Source organism: Pinus tabuliformis, chromosome 2_2 (assembly GCF_031772625.1).
Source record: "Pinus tabuliformis cultivar Carrire ecotype Pingquan chromosome 2_2, CPIR1, whole genome shotgun sequence".
Classification (NCBI taxonomy): Eukaryota; Viridiplantae; Streptophyta; class Pinopsida; order Pinales; family Pinaceae; genus Pinus; species Pinus tabuliformis.
Window position 1 is genome coordinate 987,187,814 of NC_142300.1, and position 15,936 is coordinate 987,203,749.

Consider the following 15,936-nt stretch of genomic DNA (forward strand, 5'->3'; position numbering starts at 1 on the left):
AACCTCCTACAACACCTTTGCAACCATCAAGATATCATCATAAGTCATCATCTAGCCAGGAACCAATCACCAAACAATTCAGATTAGCATCAAGACCAACACACTATCCATAATACTAACAATATTACCTTTTTTATTTTTTAATTTAAGTTATTTAATTTATAATACCTCTATTGTCCCTAATATTTTAATAAAATTTCACTTAAAATTACTTAAATATATAATAATCACTTTGAATCTATTGCCACATCAAAAGTCCATTATAAAAAAAATAAGTACCTTAATTAACATTAAAATTGTTGATCATTCTACGTACTATTTTGCTATTTTAGAGTTGTATTTAAATTATTGATCACTCTATATTCTATTTTGGAATTGTATTTGGAAGTTTATTATTCCATAGTTATCATCTAATAAGTTTATTGTTTTTAACTTTATTTCCTTAATTACAAATTTATTATTCCATAGTTATCCTCCAATAAGTTTATTGTTTTAAACTTTATTTCCTTAATTACATCAAGGTTGTTGCACAAAAGATCCTTATATACTCAACTTTATAACAAATTCAACATAAAAATTCATATTTTCATAATTTAATATTACTTGAAAAACAAGATAAACTTTGAGTCCATTGCCACATCAAAGGCCCTTTGTTTAAAAAAAAAAAATACCCTATCTCACATTGACAAAATATAAACATGCTATTTTGAAGTCGTATTTAAATTAGTGATCACTCTACATACTCTTTTGAAGTTATATTTGGAAATTTATTATTGGGTGGTCATCATTCTATTAGTTTATTATTTTTAACTCTATTCCTTTAATAACATCAAGGTTGTTCGACAAAAGCTCTTCACATACTTTACTCAATAACAAATTCACCATAAAAATTGCATTTCCATAATTTAATTTAAAACAAGGTCCAATAATAATCAATAAATTATATAGGATCAAGGAAGCCTCCTCTCGGTTAACTTTTATATATATATATATATATATATCAAGGAAGCCTCCTCTCGGTTAACTTTTATATATATATATATTCTTGTGTTCCTACTTAACTAGCAAAATGCATATGTGTATCAAAATATAAAACCGTAAAATAGACCTCTAAACCATAACCTTTTTATTTTCTACATAGGCAAAAAAAAATCATCCTTTTCTAACCCATGACTTAATTGTCGTTTATAAGTTTAATTAATGGTGGTACAACAAGAATGGTTGTTATCGATGCCCAGAGCTTTTGACTTTTGAGATACCAGAAACCGGTAGGCACCAGAGAATGGCAGGTATGACTGGCTGCTGGTTGAAAACCCTCCACGAGAAGCAAAGCAAATATTATACTCCTTCCCTCTCCCTCCCCAGCTCTTAAATATTTCTGAAAAATGATCTCTGTACCTCTAATTTGAACTGTTTTTACGATCTCTGAGTTGAAGCAATCAATCAGGTAGCAGAATCAGAAGATCATCGTCCTAATGGGACCTGGAGGGGGAGGAGGCGGTGGAGGTTTTGGAGGGGGAGGAGGCGGCGGAGGTTTCGGCGGTGGCCCGGGAGGCGGTGGAGGTTTCGGCGGTGGCCCAGGAGGCGGCTTCGGCGGTGGCCCAGGAGGTGGTTTTGGCCCGCCTGGCGGCGGTTTTGGTCCCCCTGGAGGAGGTTTCGGCCCGCCTGGTCCTGGAGGCCCATGGGGTATGGGAGGACCTCCCATGCTCGGGAACTTCTGGGGTGGTGGCTGGGGTGGCGGCTGGGGTGGTGGTTTTGCAGGCTGCATAGGAGAACTGTAAGTAATCAATCGCCCAATTTTTTTTTTTAATATTCTATTAGAATTGTTGTAATTTGGTATAAATTTTATCTTGGGAATTGAGGCTTCTGTTAGTTGAATCATGTTGAGTTGTTTTTTCGAAATCTATCACAGTGGTATTTTTTGTGTCAATGCTTAGTTTAGTTGTTTTTTCTGATCCATTAGGTTATTAGCAGAAAAATATGGTTTATCATCCAGGAAAAATGTGATTATCATTATATTTTTGTCGAGATTATGAATCATATTGGATAATTCGAAACATCAGTAAAAAAACTACCCAATTTTATTGTATTTATTCTAATTCTGGTCAAGATTATGAATCACATTAGATAATTAGAAACATCAATAAAAAAAAATTTATTTTAGGAATAAATACAGTTCCAGTATTTATCTGGTTTCTTCCAACCTATGAAATGCAAGTATTAATGCAATTGTGATGCATGAATGCAGGCTTCAATGTCTGTGTTGCTGCTGGTTGATAGAGATGTGCTGTGGAGGATGCTGTCCCCCTTTTGGAGGCGGACCACCAGCTCCCTATTATTGATTTTGATCTCTCGAGTTTAGTAGCAAGCTATTGTTTTTTTTTTTAACAGTTTTTTTTTTTTTAAACAGTAGTAGCAAGCTATTGTTATGGAATACTGGGTTGAAAACTACTGCTAAAAAGAAATCAGATCTGTGTTTTGATTTTAGAGAATCAGATCTGGGTTTTAATCTTGATTCTGATTAAGCAAATATTTTCAAATGCAAAATGCAATAGACTGGTATATAGATCATTGCAAAGAATTCGTCATCTCATATGTTACATATTAGTGGGATTAAAGGATTATACTATAAAGGTTTTTTTGTTTCTGCTATGAAGGGGACTAAAATATGCTCTGCGATTTCTTCCTTCCACTGGATTTGGGTAGTTTTGCAATTTCTTACTTCTACCGGATTGTGAAGGTGATTTGCTTTTGGTTAGTTATTGCCATTTGTTTTTGTGCAGGTGATTTTTTTTAACAAATTGAAATTTTAGTATATTATGATTTATATATTATTTTGAAATCAGTATGTAATCAGATATCTTATTAGTATTTATTTGGCTATAAAACAAACAATTCTAAATTAGAGAAAATATTGTATTTTTCTTAGATTATATATATTATTATTAATTTAAATTCATATTAATCTATATTTATGGGATATAGATTAATTAGTTTATGTGAGGTTTAATTTTTATAAAATTTTAAGTTCATTTTTTTCTAAAAGGAATTGAAAGTGATAACAAAAGTGAAAGATTAAAAACTTATTTATGGGGTACATATTAATTGGTTTGTGTAAGGCTTAGTTTTCATAAAATCTCAAGTTCAAATTTTCTAAAAGAGATTGAAAATAAGAATAAAAGTGAGAGATTTAAAACTACTCAATGAAACATCCAATTCAGCCTCAAATTTTTTATTTTTATTTTCTCTTAATAATATTTGACCAACATATTGTTATTTTAAATTCATATTAATCTATATTTATGAGGTGTACATTCATTCATTTGTGTGGAGTTTATTTTTCATAAAGTTTGACATTCAAAACTTGTAAAACAGAGTGAAGGTAGAAACAAAAACATGAAATAAAAAATATCACATAAAACATCTAAACTCAATTTGAAAAAAATTATTTTCTCTTAATAATATTTGACCAAAATTTGTTGCATCATAATTTAACAAACTATTAAAACCATAACTAAATTTCCATATTCAACAACCAAACATTACTTGTAAAAATTAAAAAATAATTTATATATAACTTTTGATATTTATTTATTTGGCTAAAATATTTTTGCATCACTATGAGACAAACCACTACAACTATAATAAAATTTCTTTCTTTCTATATTCAACAACCAATTTAACATGTTTGCTTAGTTCCTAACATTTTTTTTAAAAGAACGGAGAATAGTTATTATATGAAAAGACATTTAGTTAAAGCTCAGTTTAACGGTTTACATAAACAAGTTGAAACCAGTGGACATGGTTGAAATGGAGTATGTATCAACAACCATCTAAAGCATTCTAACCTTGAAGCTTTTGAACAAATGCTACAATGTCTACAATATTCCACTTATACATTCACTAATACTGACCTAACGAAAACCAAAATTTAAAAAGCATCAAAATTACATTAAACTGTGAAATTTTATTCCTTTGCTCTGGTTACAGACCCATTTTCCCCTTGCTACCAAATTTCACCTTAATTTAGCCTTGATCCAAATTAACCATGTGATTAGCCTTGGATTCATTTGATCTGAGAACATGGAGACATTTCTTCTTGGGAATACATTGATACAAGTGATATATCTGCTTGAAAATTTAACTTAACTTTGTATCTAAGGGGAGATATCCTAAATATAAATGGTGGATTATATCCAAGGAATCACAAAAAATAATCACCTCTTAAATTCCCAGATTCACAATTTTTCTCAAACCCTGATATAAGGAATAGGCTTCAACAAGGTTGTTGGAACTGTGACCTAAACCCTAAAAATACCTATGTTCTTTTTTATTCTCAAAGAAAACAATTACTTTCCCTGGCTCTTGCCGCCCTTGGGTTTCCTTTTGTTGGTCCATCACCCTACCTTGTTTTATTACCAAGTTGTTTGGAAACATATTTCATTGACTTGCATTACATTAATGTTTATATTTATCATTTTGTTAAAAAAGAAAAATTGTTGGTTGAAGATTAATTAATAGTAATTTTATTTTTCTTAAAATAAACTAATTAGCATGAATCTATCTTTTAGCGGCTACCACTATAACACCAAGATTATATCCAATAGTCATAAGATAGATATACCAAGAATTCATGACTTAGCAAGAGTCGAGACTCCACGAGGGTGGGGGGGCCCACTCCTTGACCTTTATCACAACGAACCACAGATATCCCCCCGTGGGATTTGAAACCAAGTAGAGGGATAACATACCCTTCCACCAACCACTCGGTCATCCCATGAGGAGATTAAATATACCTTAACTCCATCTCTATCAACTACCTAGAGAGATCAAATCTCTTCAGTTGTAAACATTTTTTCAAGTTTTTTATTTCAAAAAAGGTTTGCACCTGAAAATATTTGATCCATATCATGACTTGATAGATCTAAGGTTAAGATAGATTTACACCAGTTCATATATATATATATATATGTGTGTGTGTGTGTGTGTGTGTGTGTGTGTGTGTGTGTGTGTCAGCTCCTTGTTGATCATGGAAGGAATTGAAAATCTCTTTCATTTTGAGAAACATACCAAAAATATGTTTTGACATTACAATTCTTTATGAGATTGTAATGTTTTTATTTTCTAAATTTCATTTTGAATACATAAATCGATTCAATACCTTGAAAATCCCCTTGGTATTCAATTGTGTAGACTATATAGCTTAAACTTGTAATTCCAACAAATCTTTAATGGATTTTAGACAAAATTGACTAAAAAATATACCTATAGAATAGTTAGACCATGCTAAACATTTTAATTATAAATTATTATTTTTATAAATAGTTTACATTGAAATTTGTTAATCAACATGGACATCGTAATTTTCTCTTTTTCTTATCTTTTCTAAGGAATGAAATCAACCTCCCTCTCAGTCCAAAGAGTGAGGTTGTTGGTCCCATGCCAAGCCACAATTATACTCACCTAAGAGTGTTTTTGTTAGTCTCTAAGTCATTGTGAAAATTAAGCATCAAGGCATCAAAGCTCAAAATGTCACTAGCGAGGATTTGAACCAAGGTTAGAAGGATATCAATCTTCCACCCAACCACCGAGATAACCCCAATTAACTTTTATATAATACATACATAGTTGATATTGAAACATTTTATTTAAAGACCACATTGTCCACATTACAATGTTTTTTGTAATTAATATTTTTAAATACCACATACCAAGTTCATATTAAGAAAAATATGAATGGCACATCTCTCTCTCATCAGAGAGTAATGGATTTTTTTACTTTCAAATAGTTTTTCACTGTGTATATCAAATTGATATAAAATTATTTTATTTAATGTGTACATTAAAATAATTTATTTATAGTCAACTTAAATTTTATTTTACTTTTACTTTCCCTATGTAAAGATATATATGAAGTAGATATTAAACATATTATTTAACATGCATATTCAAATATTTTATTTAATTCCTAGTATTGACAGTGTTGGAAGTCCACCAACATAGGGTTATCCTCAGTATGAAATCCCAAATAGACCTCACATGGTTTGGAGTAGGAGACCCATTTGGATAATAGGCTCGACTGCCATTATTCTTAGATATTTGCCTTGACTGCAATTATCAACATAAGAGATTATGCACACAACCTTTGAAACAAGCAAGTTGACACTGTGAAGCATACAATTGCAATGTATATAAGGTACTTTCACGGAAGGGAAATAAAGAGTGAGCCTCTAGAATAAATGTAATAGTATTATCCTAAAAGAGACACACAAGAGCATAGAAAGAATCGTTGATTAACCTACAAAGTAGTTCACAAGATAACAATGATCATAAAAGAAAGTAACAATTCACATTCAACAAGATGTATACCAAATCCAATGAAATAGTTCATTTTCATTAGTATGTAGAAACATAAACATACATTGCAAAAAATGAAAGAATAGTCTTACAATCATTCACAACATATGCATGAAAGTGCATCGGATCCAAAGGCATCAAATTATTAAGTGAAAGTCCTGTTGTGGTAAAAACACAACCCCCCCATTTTTGACTTGTTCACTTCAAATAATGGGGACCCTTTCTATAAAAATTTTGGCTAAACACCTTTTTGAATTTTTATTTAGTTGATTGCCCTACGCTTTCGTTAATTTTACATTTTCTTTGGATTCTTGTTTTGATTGCTTTGTTAGAATCAATTTTTTACAAGCTTCCGATTGACGCTTGTTTCGCCTCATTTGGTCAACTGGTTTGAAAATGGCACTCCTTTGAAGTCTCATCATTTATCTAGCCTGGGTTAAAAATGCATAAAATGTACAATATTGCATTTTGTAAATAAATTAGTTCAATAAGGCATTCAATTTAAATATTAACCTGTAGCGAGTTTTTACTAACATTTTTCATTTTTAGTTATGCGGCCAAATCATTAATTATCAAGATTTAAGAAATTTACTCCAATTTCCAAATCAAATCCTAATCTCAAAAATCTAAACATTCAAGTGGCTGCAGTTTATTTTTCATTTATTTTCCAAGTGGCTGTAGTTTAGAAACTTATGTTCATAAAAATAAAACAAAAATAAAAATTTAAGTTTAAAATTAAATTTTAAATTAATTAAATTAATTAATATATTATATAATTAATTTAATTAAATTAAAAATTTAAAACAAAAAAAATATATAATAAAAATTGTTCCGATCGCATCGGGGCTTTTAATCGCATCGGAAGTCTTGGTTCGCAACATATTTTAAAAACTCCATAAACCACCCTGATGCGATATCGGGTCGCAAGTTTTATTCGCAACATATTTTATAGACCCCCGATATCCCGTCCATCCTCTGATTCACCGATGCGATGGAGCATGACGCATTAACTCAAGTCGCATTAAAAATTTGGTATTTGATTTCAAGTTTTCGAATCACTCATACGTATGAGTGAAGTGAGGAAAGGTAAGTAATATAAGGTAGGTATATTAGTTTAAAGATATAATATAATATATTAAATTAATTTTTTAATATTTTAAATTAGTTAATATATATTAATTAATTAATGAATTTTAATTTAATCAGATTAATTAATTTAGGATATTTAATTAATTTATTAATTTAGATTTAAATATCATTTAGAATTAGTTTTTAATTAGATTAAATTTGTTTATAAATAGTTAATTAGATATTAGTTAGTTAGATTAATGATTAACAATTAAATTAGAAACTAATTTAGGATTAGATTTTTAATTCAAATTCTGATTTTAGCCCAACAACAAAATTTCCAGATTCATGCCAAATTTGACTCATCAACTTTGGAAGCCCATAGAATGAGTTTTACTTGGCCAAATGAGGCCCAGGACGGCTCATTGGAAAGAGAAAATCAAGGAGAACATTTTGGAGGAGGTTTCACCAACAAATTTAATCATTTATTGAGTCAAAAATCAGGCAGAAGATCAGACTCCGAATTTTGAAAACAAAATCAATAATCTGAGTTATTTTCTTCATTTTCATTTGTCCAAAGCCTCTTCTAAATGCAGATCCATTGGTCAATGATATTATTTTCCAATCAAACCATCCCAGGCATCAAGAGAAAGTTTATATATTATTTTCAATTATTTATTTAAATAGAATTCGATTGGATTTGATTTAAATGCCAGCAATACCATGATTGATTTTATTGTTGCATGTTAATTTATTTTGATTTCTTTTTACAGGAAAACAGTGGAAAGAATATGAAAAAAAAAAGATCTCAATCAATGAGAAGGCTCCAGCAATTGAAGATCAGGATTTTTGAGCAAATAAAATTGGATTTAACAGATTTCTCTTCAACAAACTCTTCTCTCAAGAATTCCTTCACCAATAGTATAAGTAATAGATTGCAAAATGGAATAAGGGGCTGCTCTCCTCTGCAATGCTAGACTTCTAAAAGCACTATTGTAATAAGAATTTAGAGTTGTAGGAGAGAGGAGAGAAAATCTCAGATCTGGGGATTATTGAGGATTTTTCCTTTGTATCTTGAATTATGTATGAGGGGCAGAGTTTGCACTATTGTGGCTCTAGTTTTAAAGGCAGAAGTTCAAGCAATGTAAAGGACTGTTGGAGACCAAGATCAGAGAAATGGATGCAATAAATTGGTATTTTTAATACTACTATTTCAAATATCAGTTTCATTTTTATGGTAACAGGAATGTGTCATTTTATTCGTGTTTGTGCACTATTGTCAATATGGATAGTTTGTCTGAATGTTGTTATCATATATCTCTGTTCTTATGGATTAATTTCTGATTTCTGAGTAACTATTTACTCAGAAATCTTCCTTATCAAAACTGATTTATTGAATGGTAATATGTTGTGAACTATTTCCACATATTATTGTTTAGTTATTGGATTTGCTGATTTGATAATCAATATCATTTATGTGAACTACTTCCTGAGTGTTGCTAGTTTATTATTTCAGTTAAGAGGTCTCAATAGGATGTGTTTTGATATCCATAATATCAGTTAATTGAACTACTTTATTAACTTGGTATTCATTATAAACAAGACATATCTAAATCCCAATACTTTAATTATCTTGCTCTTAGTTGGGTTAGATCTATATCTACCTAATTAAGATAGGATTTAGAATAGTTTCTTTTGCTTGCATCATAGAATAAGCTTGCATTTAGAGTAAATTCTACATTCTTTTAAGTCCTCTTCTCAAAGAGGCAAAACTTTAGCTGTGGCTTGGCTGAACCCAAATCAGCTTAAGGGTCATTCTCTTGCCTGATCAGCAAGAAGAAGTGATCTGATGTCCCTGTCTATTGGTAGTTAAAGATACATTATAAACCAATAGCAATAGGGAGAAGGTAACTAGACCTAGTTGAACAGTCGGAGCCACCACACCAAACGGAAAAGGAGCTGCTTTAAGGTCCGGACCGGGTGGTTATCCCCCAATGTTGTTGCAGCGATTTTCGAGGCATCAACATTTTTGGCGCTAGAAGGAGGGCCTGAGAAATTTGTCTATTGGAGTCTTTTCAATTTTAACATTTTGTTTATGGCTCCTCTTAAGCTCCCAATTTGGAGTTGTATCCATGGACGTGCATCCTCCAATACCCCACCTGAAGTGGTAAGACTCTTGTCTCAAGTAAAATTCAATGGTAAGGGAAATTCTTCTGCTTTTAACCATGTCTTTCAAATTATTCAAAATGTTTCAAATTACGATTTTCAAGGAATTGATGAAGGCATTTTATGTAGAATTTTTACTCTCACATTTGCGGCAAAAGCCAGAAACTGGTGCAAAACTCTTCCAGTTGCCTCAATCCATAGCTGGGATCAATTTGTTACAATTTTCATTTGTAAATTTGACGGCTACGATTATGAACAGGTATGTGAAGAAATTGAATATCTACGAAGGTTTAAAAATGAGTCTGTTAATGATTTTCATATTCGATTTCACTTGAATTGTTTAAGATTTAAGGACGAAGATAAACCTACAGAAGAAGAATCATTAGATTGTGTTAGGCCAGGTTAGCTCAGAAATTAATGAGCGCAAAACAACTGAGTGATTTTATTCATTAGACTATTATTATTTATACATATACAAAAACGGATCAGTTCATCTTCTAGATGACTGTCCAACTTCACCTCATCCGTTTCAGATTAGGTGTCAACATTCCCCCCCTTAATCTGAAGGGATGTTGGTGAGTCCAAGCATCGTTCTGAATCTTTCAAGCTTTTCTCTTCCAAGCGCTTTGGTGAAGATGTCTGCAATTTGCTCGTTTGTGGAACAATGACGGAGATGGATTGTTTTGGCCTCAACATGATGTCGGATCAGATGATATTTAGTATTGATGTGCTTAGTACGATCATGGAACTTTGGGTTCTTGGCCAACTTTATTGCAGAGGAGTTATCAATCATGAGTGGAGTAGATTGTATTTGTTTTACTTGCAAATCTTCAAGAATTTTCCTGAGCCACAGAATTTCTTTCGTTGCTTCAGCTGCTGCCACGTATTCTGCTTCTGTTGTGGAATCTGCTGGTACTGATTGTTTGCGTGATCTCCAGGAGACAGCTCCCGATCCAAGACTCATAGCATATCCTGAAGTAGATACCCTAGTTTCTTTGTCTCCATCGAAGTCTGAATCAGAGTATCCAATCAAGTTGAAGTCGTCCACCTGTGTATACTTGATTCCAAGGTCTTGAGTTCCCTTCAAGTACCTTAGAACTCTTTTTGCAGCAGACCAATGTCCCTCATAAGGCTTTTGCATAAACCTGGAGAGGATTCCAACAGCAAATGAAATGTCTGGTCTGGTAGTAGTGAGGTAGATGAGACTCCCTACAAGCTGTCTATACTTTGTTGCATCCTCAAATTCCTTTCCTTCAATAGATGTGAGCTTCAAGTTTTGTTCCATTGGAGTAGAAAGGGGATTGCATTCTGTCATGCCAAATCTGTTTAACAAATCTCCAATGTATTTCTTTTGAGAAAGAAATATGGACTTTGGATGTTGGGTTACTTCAATGCCAAGATAGTAATGAACATAGCCCAAATCAGTCATTTCAAAAAATTTTCCTAATTCTTTCTTTATGGATGCAATATAGCTTTCATTGTTCCCTGTCATTAAAAAATCATCTACATATACCACAAGATATACAACTATTTTGCCAACTTTCTTGACAAATAAAGTTGCATCATCAAGATCAAAATGTTTGAAGTTGAGTTTCAGAAGATGCTCAGTTAGTTTTTCATACCAGGCTCGTGGTGCTTGTTTGAGGCCATACAAGGACTTCACAAGTTTGCATACTTTGTGTTCATGTCCTTTCACAGCAAATCCTTCAGGCTGGGACATAAAAACATTCTCTTTTAGATCTCCATTCAAGAATGCAGTTTTTACATCCATTTGATGAACTTTCCAACCGTTCTGAGCAGCTAGTGCAAAGAGTGTCCGGATGGTGGCCCATTTTGCTGTGGGAGCAAAAGTTTCCTCATAATCGACCCCTTCCTTCTGTGCAAAACCTTTTGCCACAAGCCTAGCTTTGTGCTTGTCAAGTGAGCCATCAGCTTTGTACTTGTTCTTGTAGACCCACTTGCAGCCAATTGGTTTGGTTCCAAATGGAGGATCAACCAGCTTCCAAGTGCCATTCTTTATGAGGGCATCATACTCCTTCTGCATCGCTTCTTTCCATTCATCATGAGAAGCAGCTTCTTTGAAGGAAGTTGGTTCAAAATCTGTAGACAAGTTCAATTCACAATCATAAGTAACATCCATATCAACAGGTGAATTAGAGTTATCTACATCACCTCCATCTTGTCGGTTTGAATTTCTGGTTCCTGTTTTTCCAATTTCATCAGGATGAACACTTTCAAGTGTCTTTGTCAGCCACTTTGGGGGACCTTTCTGAGATGGTCCAGGCTGTTCTGTTGATTGAGTTGGGTCTGAATCAAGATTGAGTCTCCCAATTCTATCAATTACATCACTTAAAGCATCATTCGTTGTTGGAGTGTCATGCAGGGGAGATTGTTCTTCAGAAGAAGATTCCACATGTTGATCTAGTATAGGAATCCCCCCTTCAAGATGTGGAATCTGATTATCAAACTCTTGAAATGATTTCGGTTTTGTGAATCTATCCAAGCGATCAAGTTGCCGCTCAACAACACTGTCAGATTTGGATGATTCAAGAAAGATGACATCTCTAGATAAAACAAACTTTTTATTTACTTCATCATAAAGGCGGTATGCTTTAGATGTGTTTGAATACCCCAGGAAGATACACTTACGACTTCTAGCACCAAGTTTGTTTCTATGTACCTTTGGTATTAAAGCATAACAGGTGGAACCAAATATCCTGAGATGTTTTACCGAAGGAACATGTCCATACCACAATTCATAAGGAGTCTTGTTTCTTATAGCACTAGATGGACATCTATTCTTTATATATGCAGCACATAGAACAGCATCAGCCCAAAACATTGTCTTTACATTTTTGAAGAAAAGCATGGATCGTACCATATTCAAAATTGTTCTGTTCATTCTTTCAGCTACACCATTCTGTTGCGGATTATAAGGCACAGTTGTTTGATGTTTAATCCCATGTTGGCGAAGATAGTGTTCAAATTCATTTGATGTATATTCTTTTCCATTATCAGTGAGAATAGACCCAATATGAGATTGTGCATCATTTTCAATCCATTTATGAAAATTCTTGAATGTTTGAAAAGCATCAGATTTGTTCTTCAATAAGTAAACCCAACACATTCTGGTGTAATCATCAATAAATGTCATGATATATTTATTTCCATTTGCAGAAGGAACAGGCATTGGACCACATAAATCTGAATGAATAAGTTCAAGCTTCCTATGTGCTCTTGAATGAGAATCATGAAAAGACTGTTTGCTATGCTTTCCTAGAATGCAAGCATCACATTGTTTATGTTTTCTAGGAATTGTAGGCAAACCAGCAACACCATTTTTCTTCAACAAGCGGAGACTATCATAGTTTAAATGTCCAAATCTAGCATGCCATAATAAACTTGATGGAAGTGCACCTTCTTCATGATGAGAAATATATGAGAAATGTTGTGCATGAGCAGAGGTTCCTTGCAGTTTAAGGAGTCTTTCTTCTTCTATACCCCTCATGACAAGTGAGTGGTCAGATGCCTTTCTTACCTCAAGCTTGCCATCAAACATGTGAATGGAGTGACCTTGCTGGCGGATGTGGACCAGGGACAGCAAGTTTCTCTTCAACTGTGGGAGATATAGAACATGATCCAGAAGAAAGTCTGGAAGACCAGGCAGTTTAAGCCTGATTGTGCCAAGCCCTGATGGCTTGATTTTTGACTGATCTGCAAAGTATACTGCTCCATCAACATTGTCAATGAAATCTTCAAAGAAATCTCTCCTATGAGTCATATGACAGGTTGCTCCTGAATCAAGCAACCAGTCATTTTTCGAAGAAGCAAGTGAAGCATTAAACAAATCTTCATTTACTCCAATGTTACATTGTGCCTCAATATAGTGAGCGGATTCAGGTGCTTTACCTTTGTCTGTGTCATCAGTTTTACCTTTCTGCTGATTTCTTCTCTGCTCAACCTTGTCCCATGGTAGCTTGCATGTAGAAGCATCATGTGATCCATTTCGTTTGCAGCGAATGCAATGCAAATCTGCCTTTTCTGCTTGAGGATGTCTGCCCCCCTGCCTCTGAAGTATCTTCCTCTTCCTCTTCGTCCACCTCTTCCTCTTGTAGAATCTTGAGCAGGCTACTTTTCTTTATGAGTAAGGCAAACAGTCTCTTCAGAAGATTCAGGGACTGTTTTCTTTCCAAAGGCTTTCTCTCTTTCAGCAAACTTTTTCACAAGAGTGTCAAAGGTTATATCTTTAAGATTTCCATTTGCTTGTAAAGACTCAAGATAGTTAGATTAAGTAGGATAGAGTGCTTTGAGAAAGGCAATAAGAGAGATATCCAGCTCAACCTTAGTGGATTTAATATCATGCACTATAGACTTTATTTCAGATGCAAGAGTAAGAGGATCATTATTTTTCAGTTCAAGAGTGAAGAGTTTAATCATGAGCTGAACAACTTCAAGTGCAGAATGTGTATCATAGAGTTCTTTCAGCTTTTGTAAAGCTTCAAAGGCAGTGGAATAGGATGAAATATGACGACTTACTTCCTCACTTACGGATGCTGCGATCAATGCAAAGGCTTTGTTGTTCTTGTTTTCCCAAATGGCGAGTTCTTTGTCTGATGTGGGCTGCATAGGGTCTCTGTCTTCTTCTCCGACACACACACCTTTCCACAGCTCATTGTAGATGAGGGTGTGTTTTACCATCCGAGACCATTCAGAATAGTTCTCCTTGCCAGTGAGAACTATTCCGACCATTGAAATGATTGAATGCATTCTGTAAAAAAAAAATATCTCTGCCAAAAACACTTCTGTTGAGAGAGAAAAAAATCCTTATATGATAGCCTTATGCATTTTATTTTTCTTCTAACATTCCATCAGCATATATATATCACTGCTCACATATATATCATGTATATCACTGTTTAAAAAAGGGCGCTCATATACATATCACTTCTCACATATATATCAATGTATATCACTGTTTAAAAAAAGGGCGCTCATATACATATCACTTCTCACATATATATCAATGTATATCACTGTTTAAAAAAAGGGCGCTCATATACATATCACTTCTCACATATATATCAATGTATATCACTGTTCAACAAAAAAGGGCGCTCATATGAAAACGCTGTGGTATCCTGGGGGTTTCACGCCATGGTAGCCGCTGCCCAGAGGTGGAACACATATCGATTTCTCGTTAGCTATACTATACCCCATCTGAAATGGCTCCTCCAGTACTCGGCCTTGTCTTTGCCCGTTGACATATGCTGGAATGAAATAAACCAACAGTCCCGAGAACAGTCTTTAAAAAACGCAGTGATACCAATTAGAACAGTCTTTTAAAAAAAAAAAAAACGCAGGGGTTCAATGCACCAGGTTACCATGTCTTCAACGCAGTTACCAACAGTCACGCAAATAACATGGAGACACCGCGGTCACTCACCATATCACCGCATCAGGTCGAGAGATCGCCTTTCTCACACCACCACAGTCTCGGCTGCGTTTGCTTTCCAGATGTGCAGAAGCCACAAAGGTATCGAATACCATGAGATGAGATGTCTTGTCTTCAAAAAACGCAGTCCACAGCATTTAAAAATGCGCATATAATCACAGCATTCAGTCTTCAAATAAAAATGCAGTCCACAGCATTTAAAATATATATACCATGAGATGTCTTGTCTTCAAAAAAAAAACGCAGTCCACAGCATTTAAAATGCGCATATAATACAATGCAGTCTATAAAAAACGCAGTCTCAGTCTTCAATACTTTAATACAACGCATAACCACCATTCAGAACTGTATGCAACATTCCGCACCATTAAAAAACGATACCACAGTTTCACCAACAAATTTCTGAGTGTTTTTTTCTTAGCGGATGAAGGACTCCGCACCATTAAAAAAACGATACCACAGTTCTTTAAAAAAACGCAGCGCAGACTTCAAAAGAACAATATAGCGCAGCGTAACTTCTATACATTACAACACAGTCATAAAAAAACGCAGTCACCAGCGATACCATTTTGTTTGAATGGAATGAGATAGGTTTTTACCAACAGCAGAAACGCATCAACGTATAGGTAACAGCGCATTCCACGCATCAACGCATAGAGCTGGACAGTCATGTCATGCCAGAGGCGCTCAGATCACTGCCAGAAGCACGCAGTCTCAGGACAGAGGTAGGTTTCATGAGGCAGTAGAAACCTGGCAGAGGCAGGAGCTATTTCTGGGACCTGTGCTCTGATACCATGTCAGGCCAGGTTAGCTCAGAAATTAATGAGCGCAAAACAACTGAGTGATTTTATTCATTAGACTATTATTATTTATACATATACAAAAACGGATCA

At 34.0% G+C, this 15,936-nt stretch overlaps 1 protein-coding gene across 2 annotated transcripts; it reads left to right on the top strand.

Moving 5' to 3' along the window:
- Window positions 1–1,236: 1,236 nt before the first annotated feature.
- On the top strand, window positions 1,237–8,604 carry LOC149196624 (uncharacterized). Of its 2 annotated transcripts, XM_089405591.1 has the most exons (3): window positions 1,237–1,777; window positions 2,249–2,356; window positions 8,199–8,604. In XM_089405591.1, exons 1-2 carry the CDS (start codon window positions 1,476–1,478, stop codon window positions 2,340–2,342), a joined length of 396 nt encoding a protein of 131 aa, XP_089261717.1. In that variant the 5' UTR covers window positions 1,237–1,475; the 3' UTR covers window positions 2,343–2,356; window positions 8,199–8,604. The 2 variants fall into 2 exon arrangements, with proteins under 2 accessions (XP_089261717.1, XP_089261716.1); XM_089405590.1 differs by lacking the exon at window positions 8,199–8,604 and having other exon boundaries at window positions 1,247–1,777; window positions 2,249–2,652.
- Window positions 8,605–15,936: the final 7,332 nt, after the last annotated feature.

Bases quoted from the DNA above. Each gene is read 5' to 3' on its own strand.
- LOC149196624 (XM_089405591.1), top strand. From the start codon at position 1,476: ATGGGACCTGGAGGGGGAGGAGGCGGTGGAGGTTTTGGAGGGGGAGGA. The intron at 1,778-2,248 runs GTAAGTAATCAA...GCATGAATGCAG, and splicing joins GCAGGCTGCATAGGAGAACT to GCTTCAATGTCTGTGTTGCT.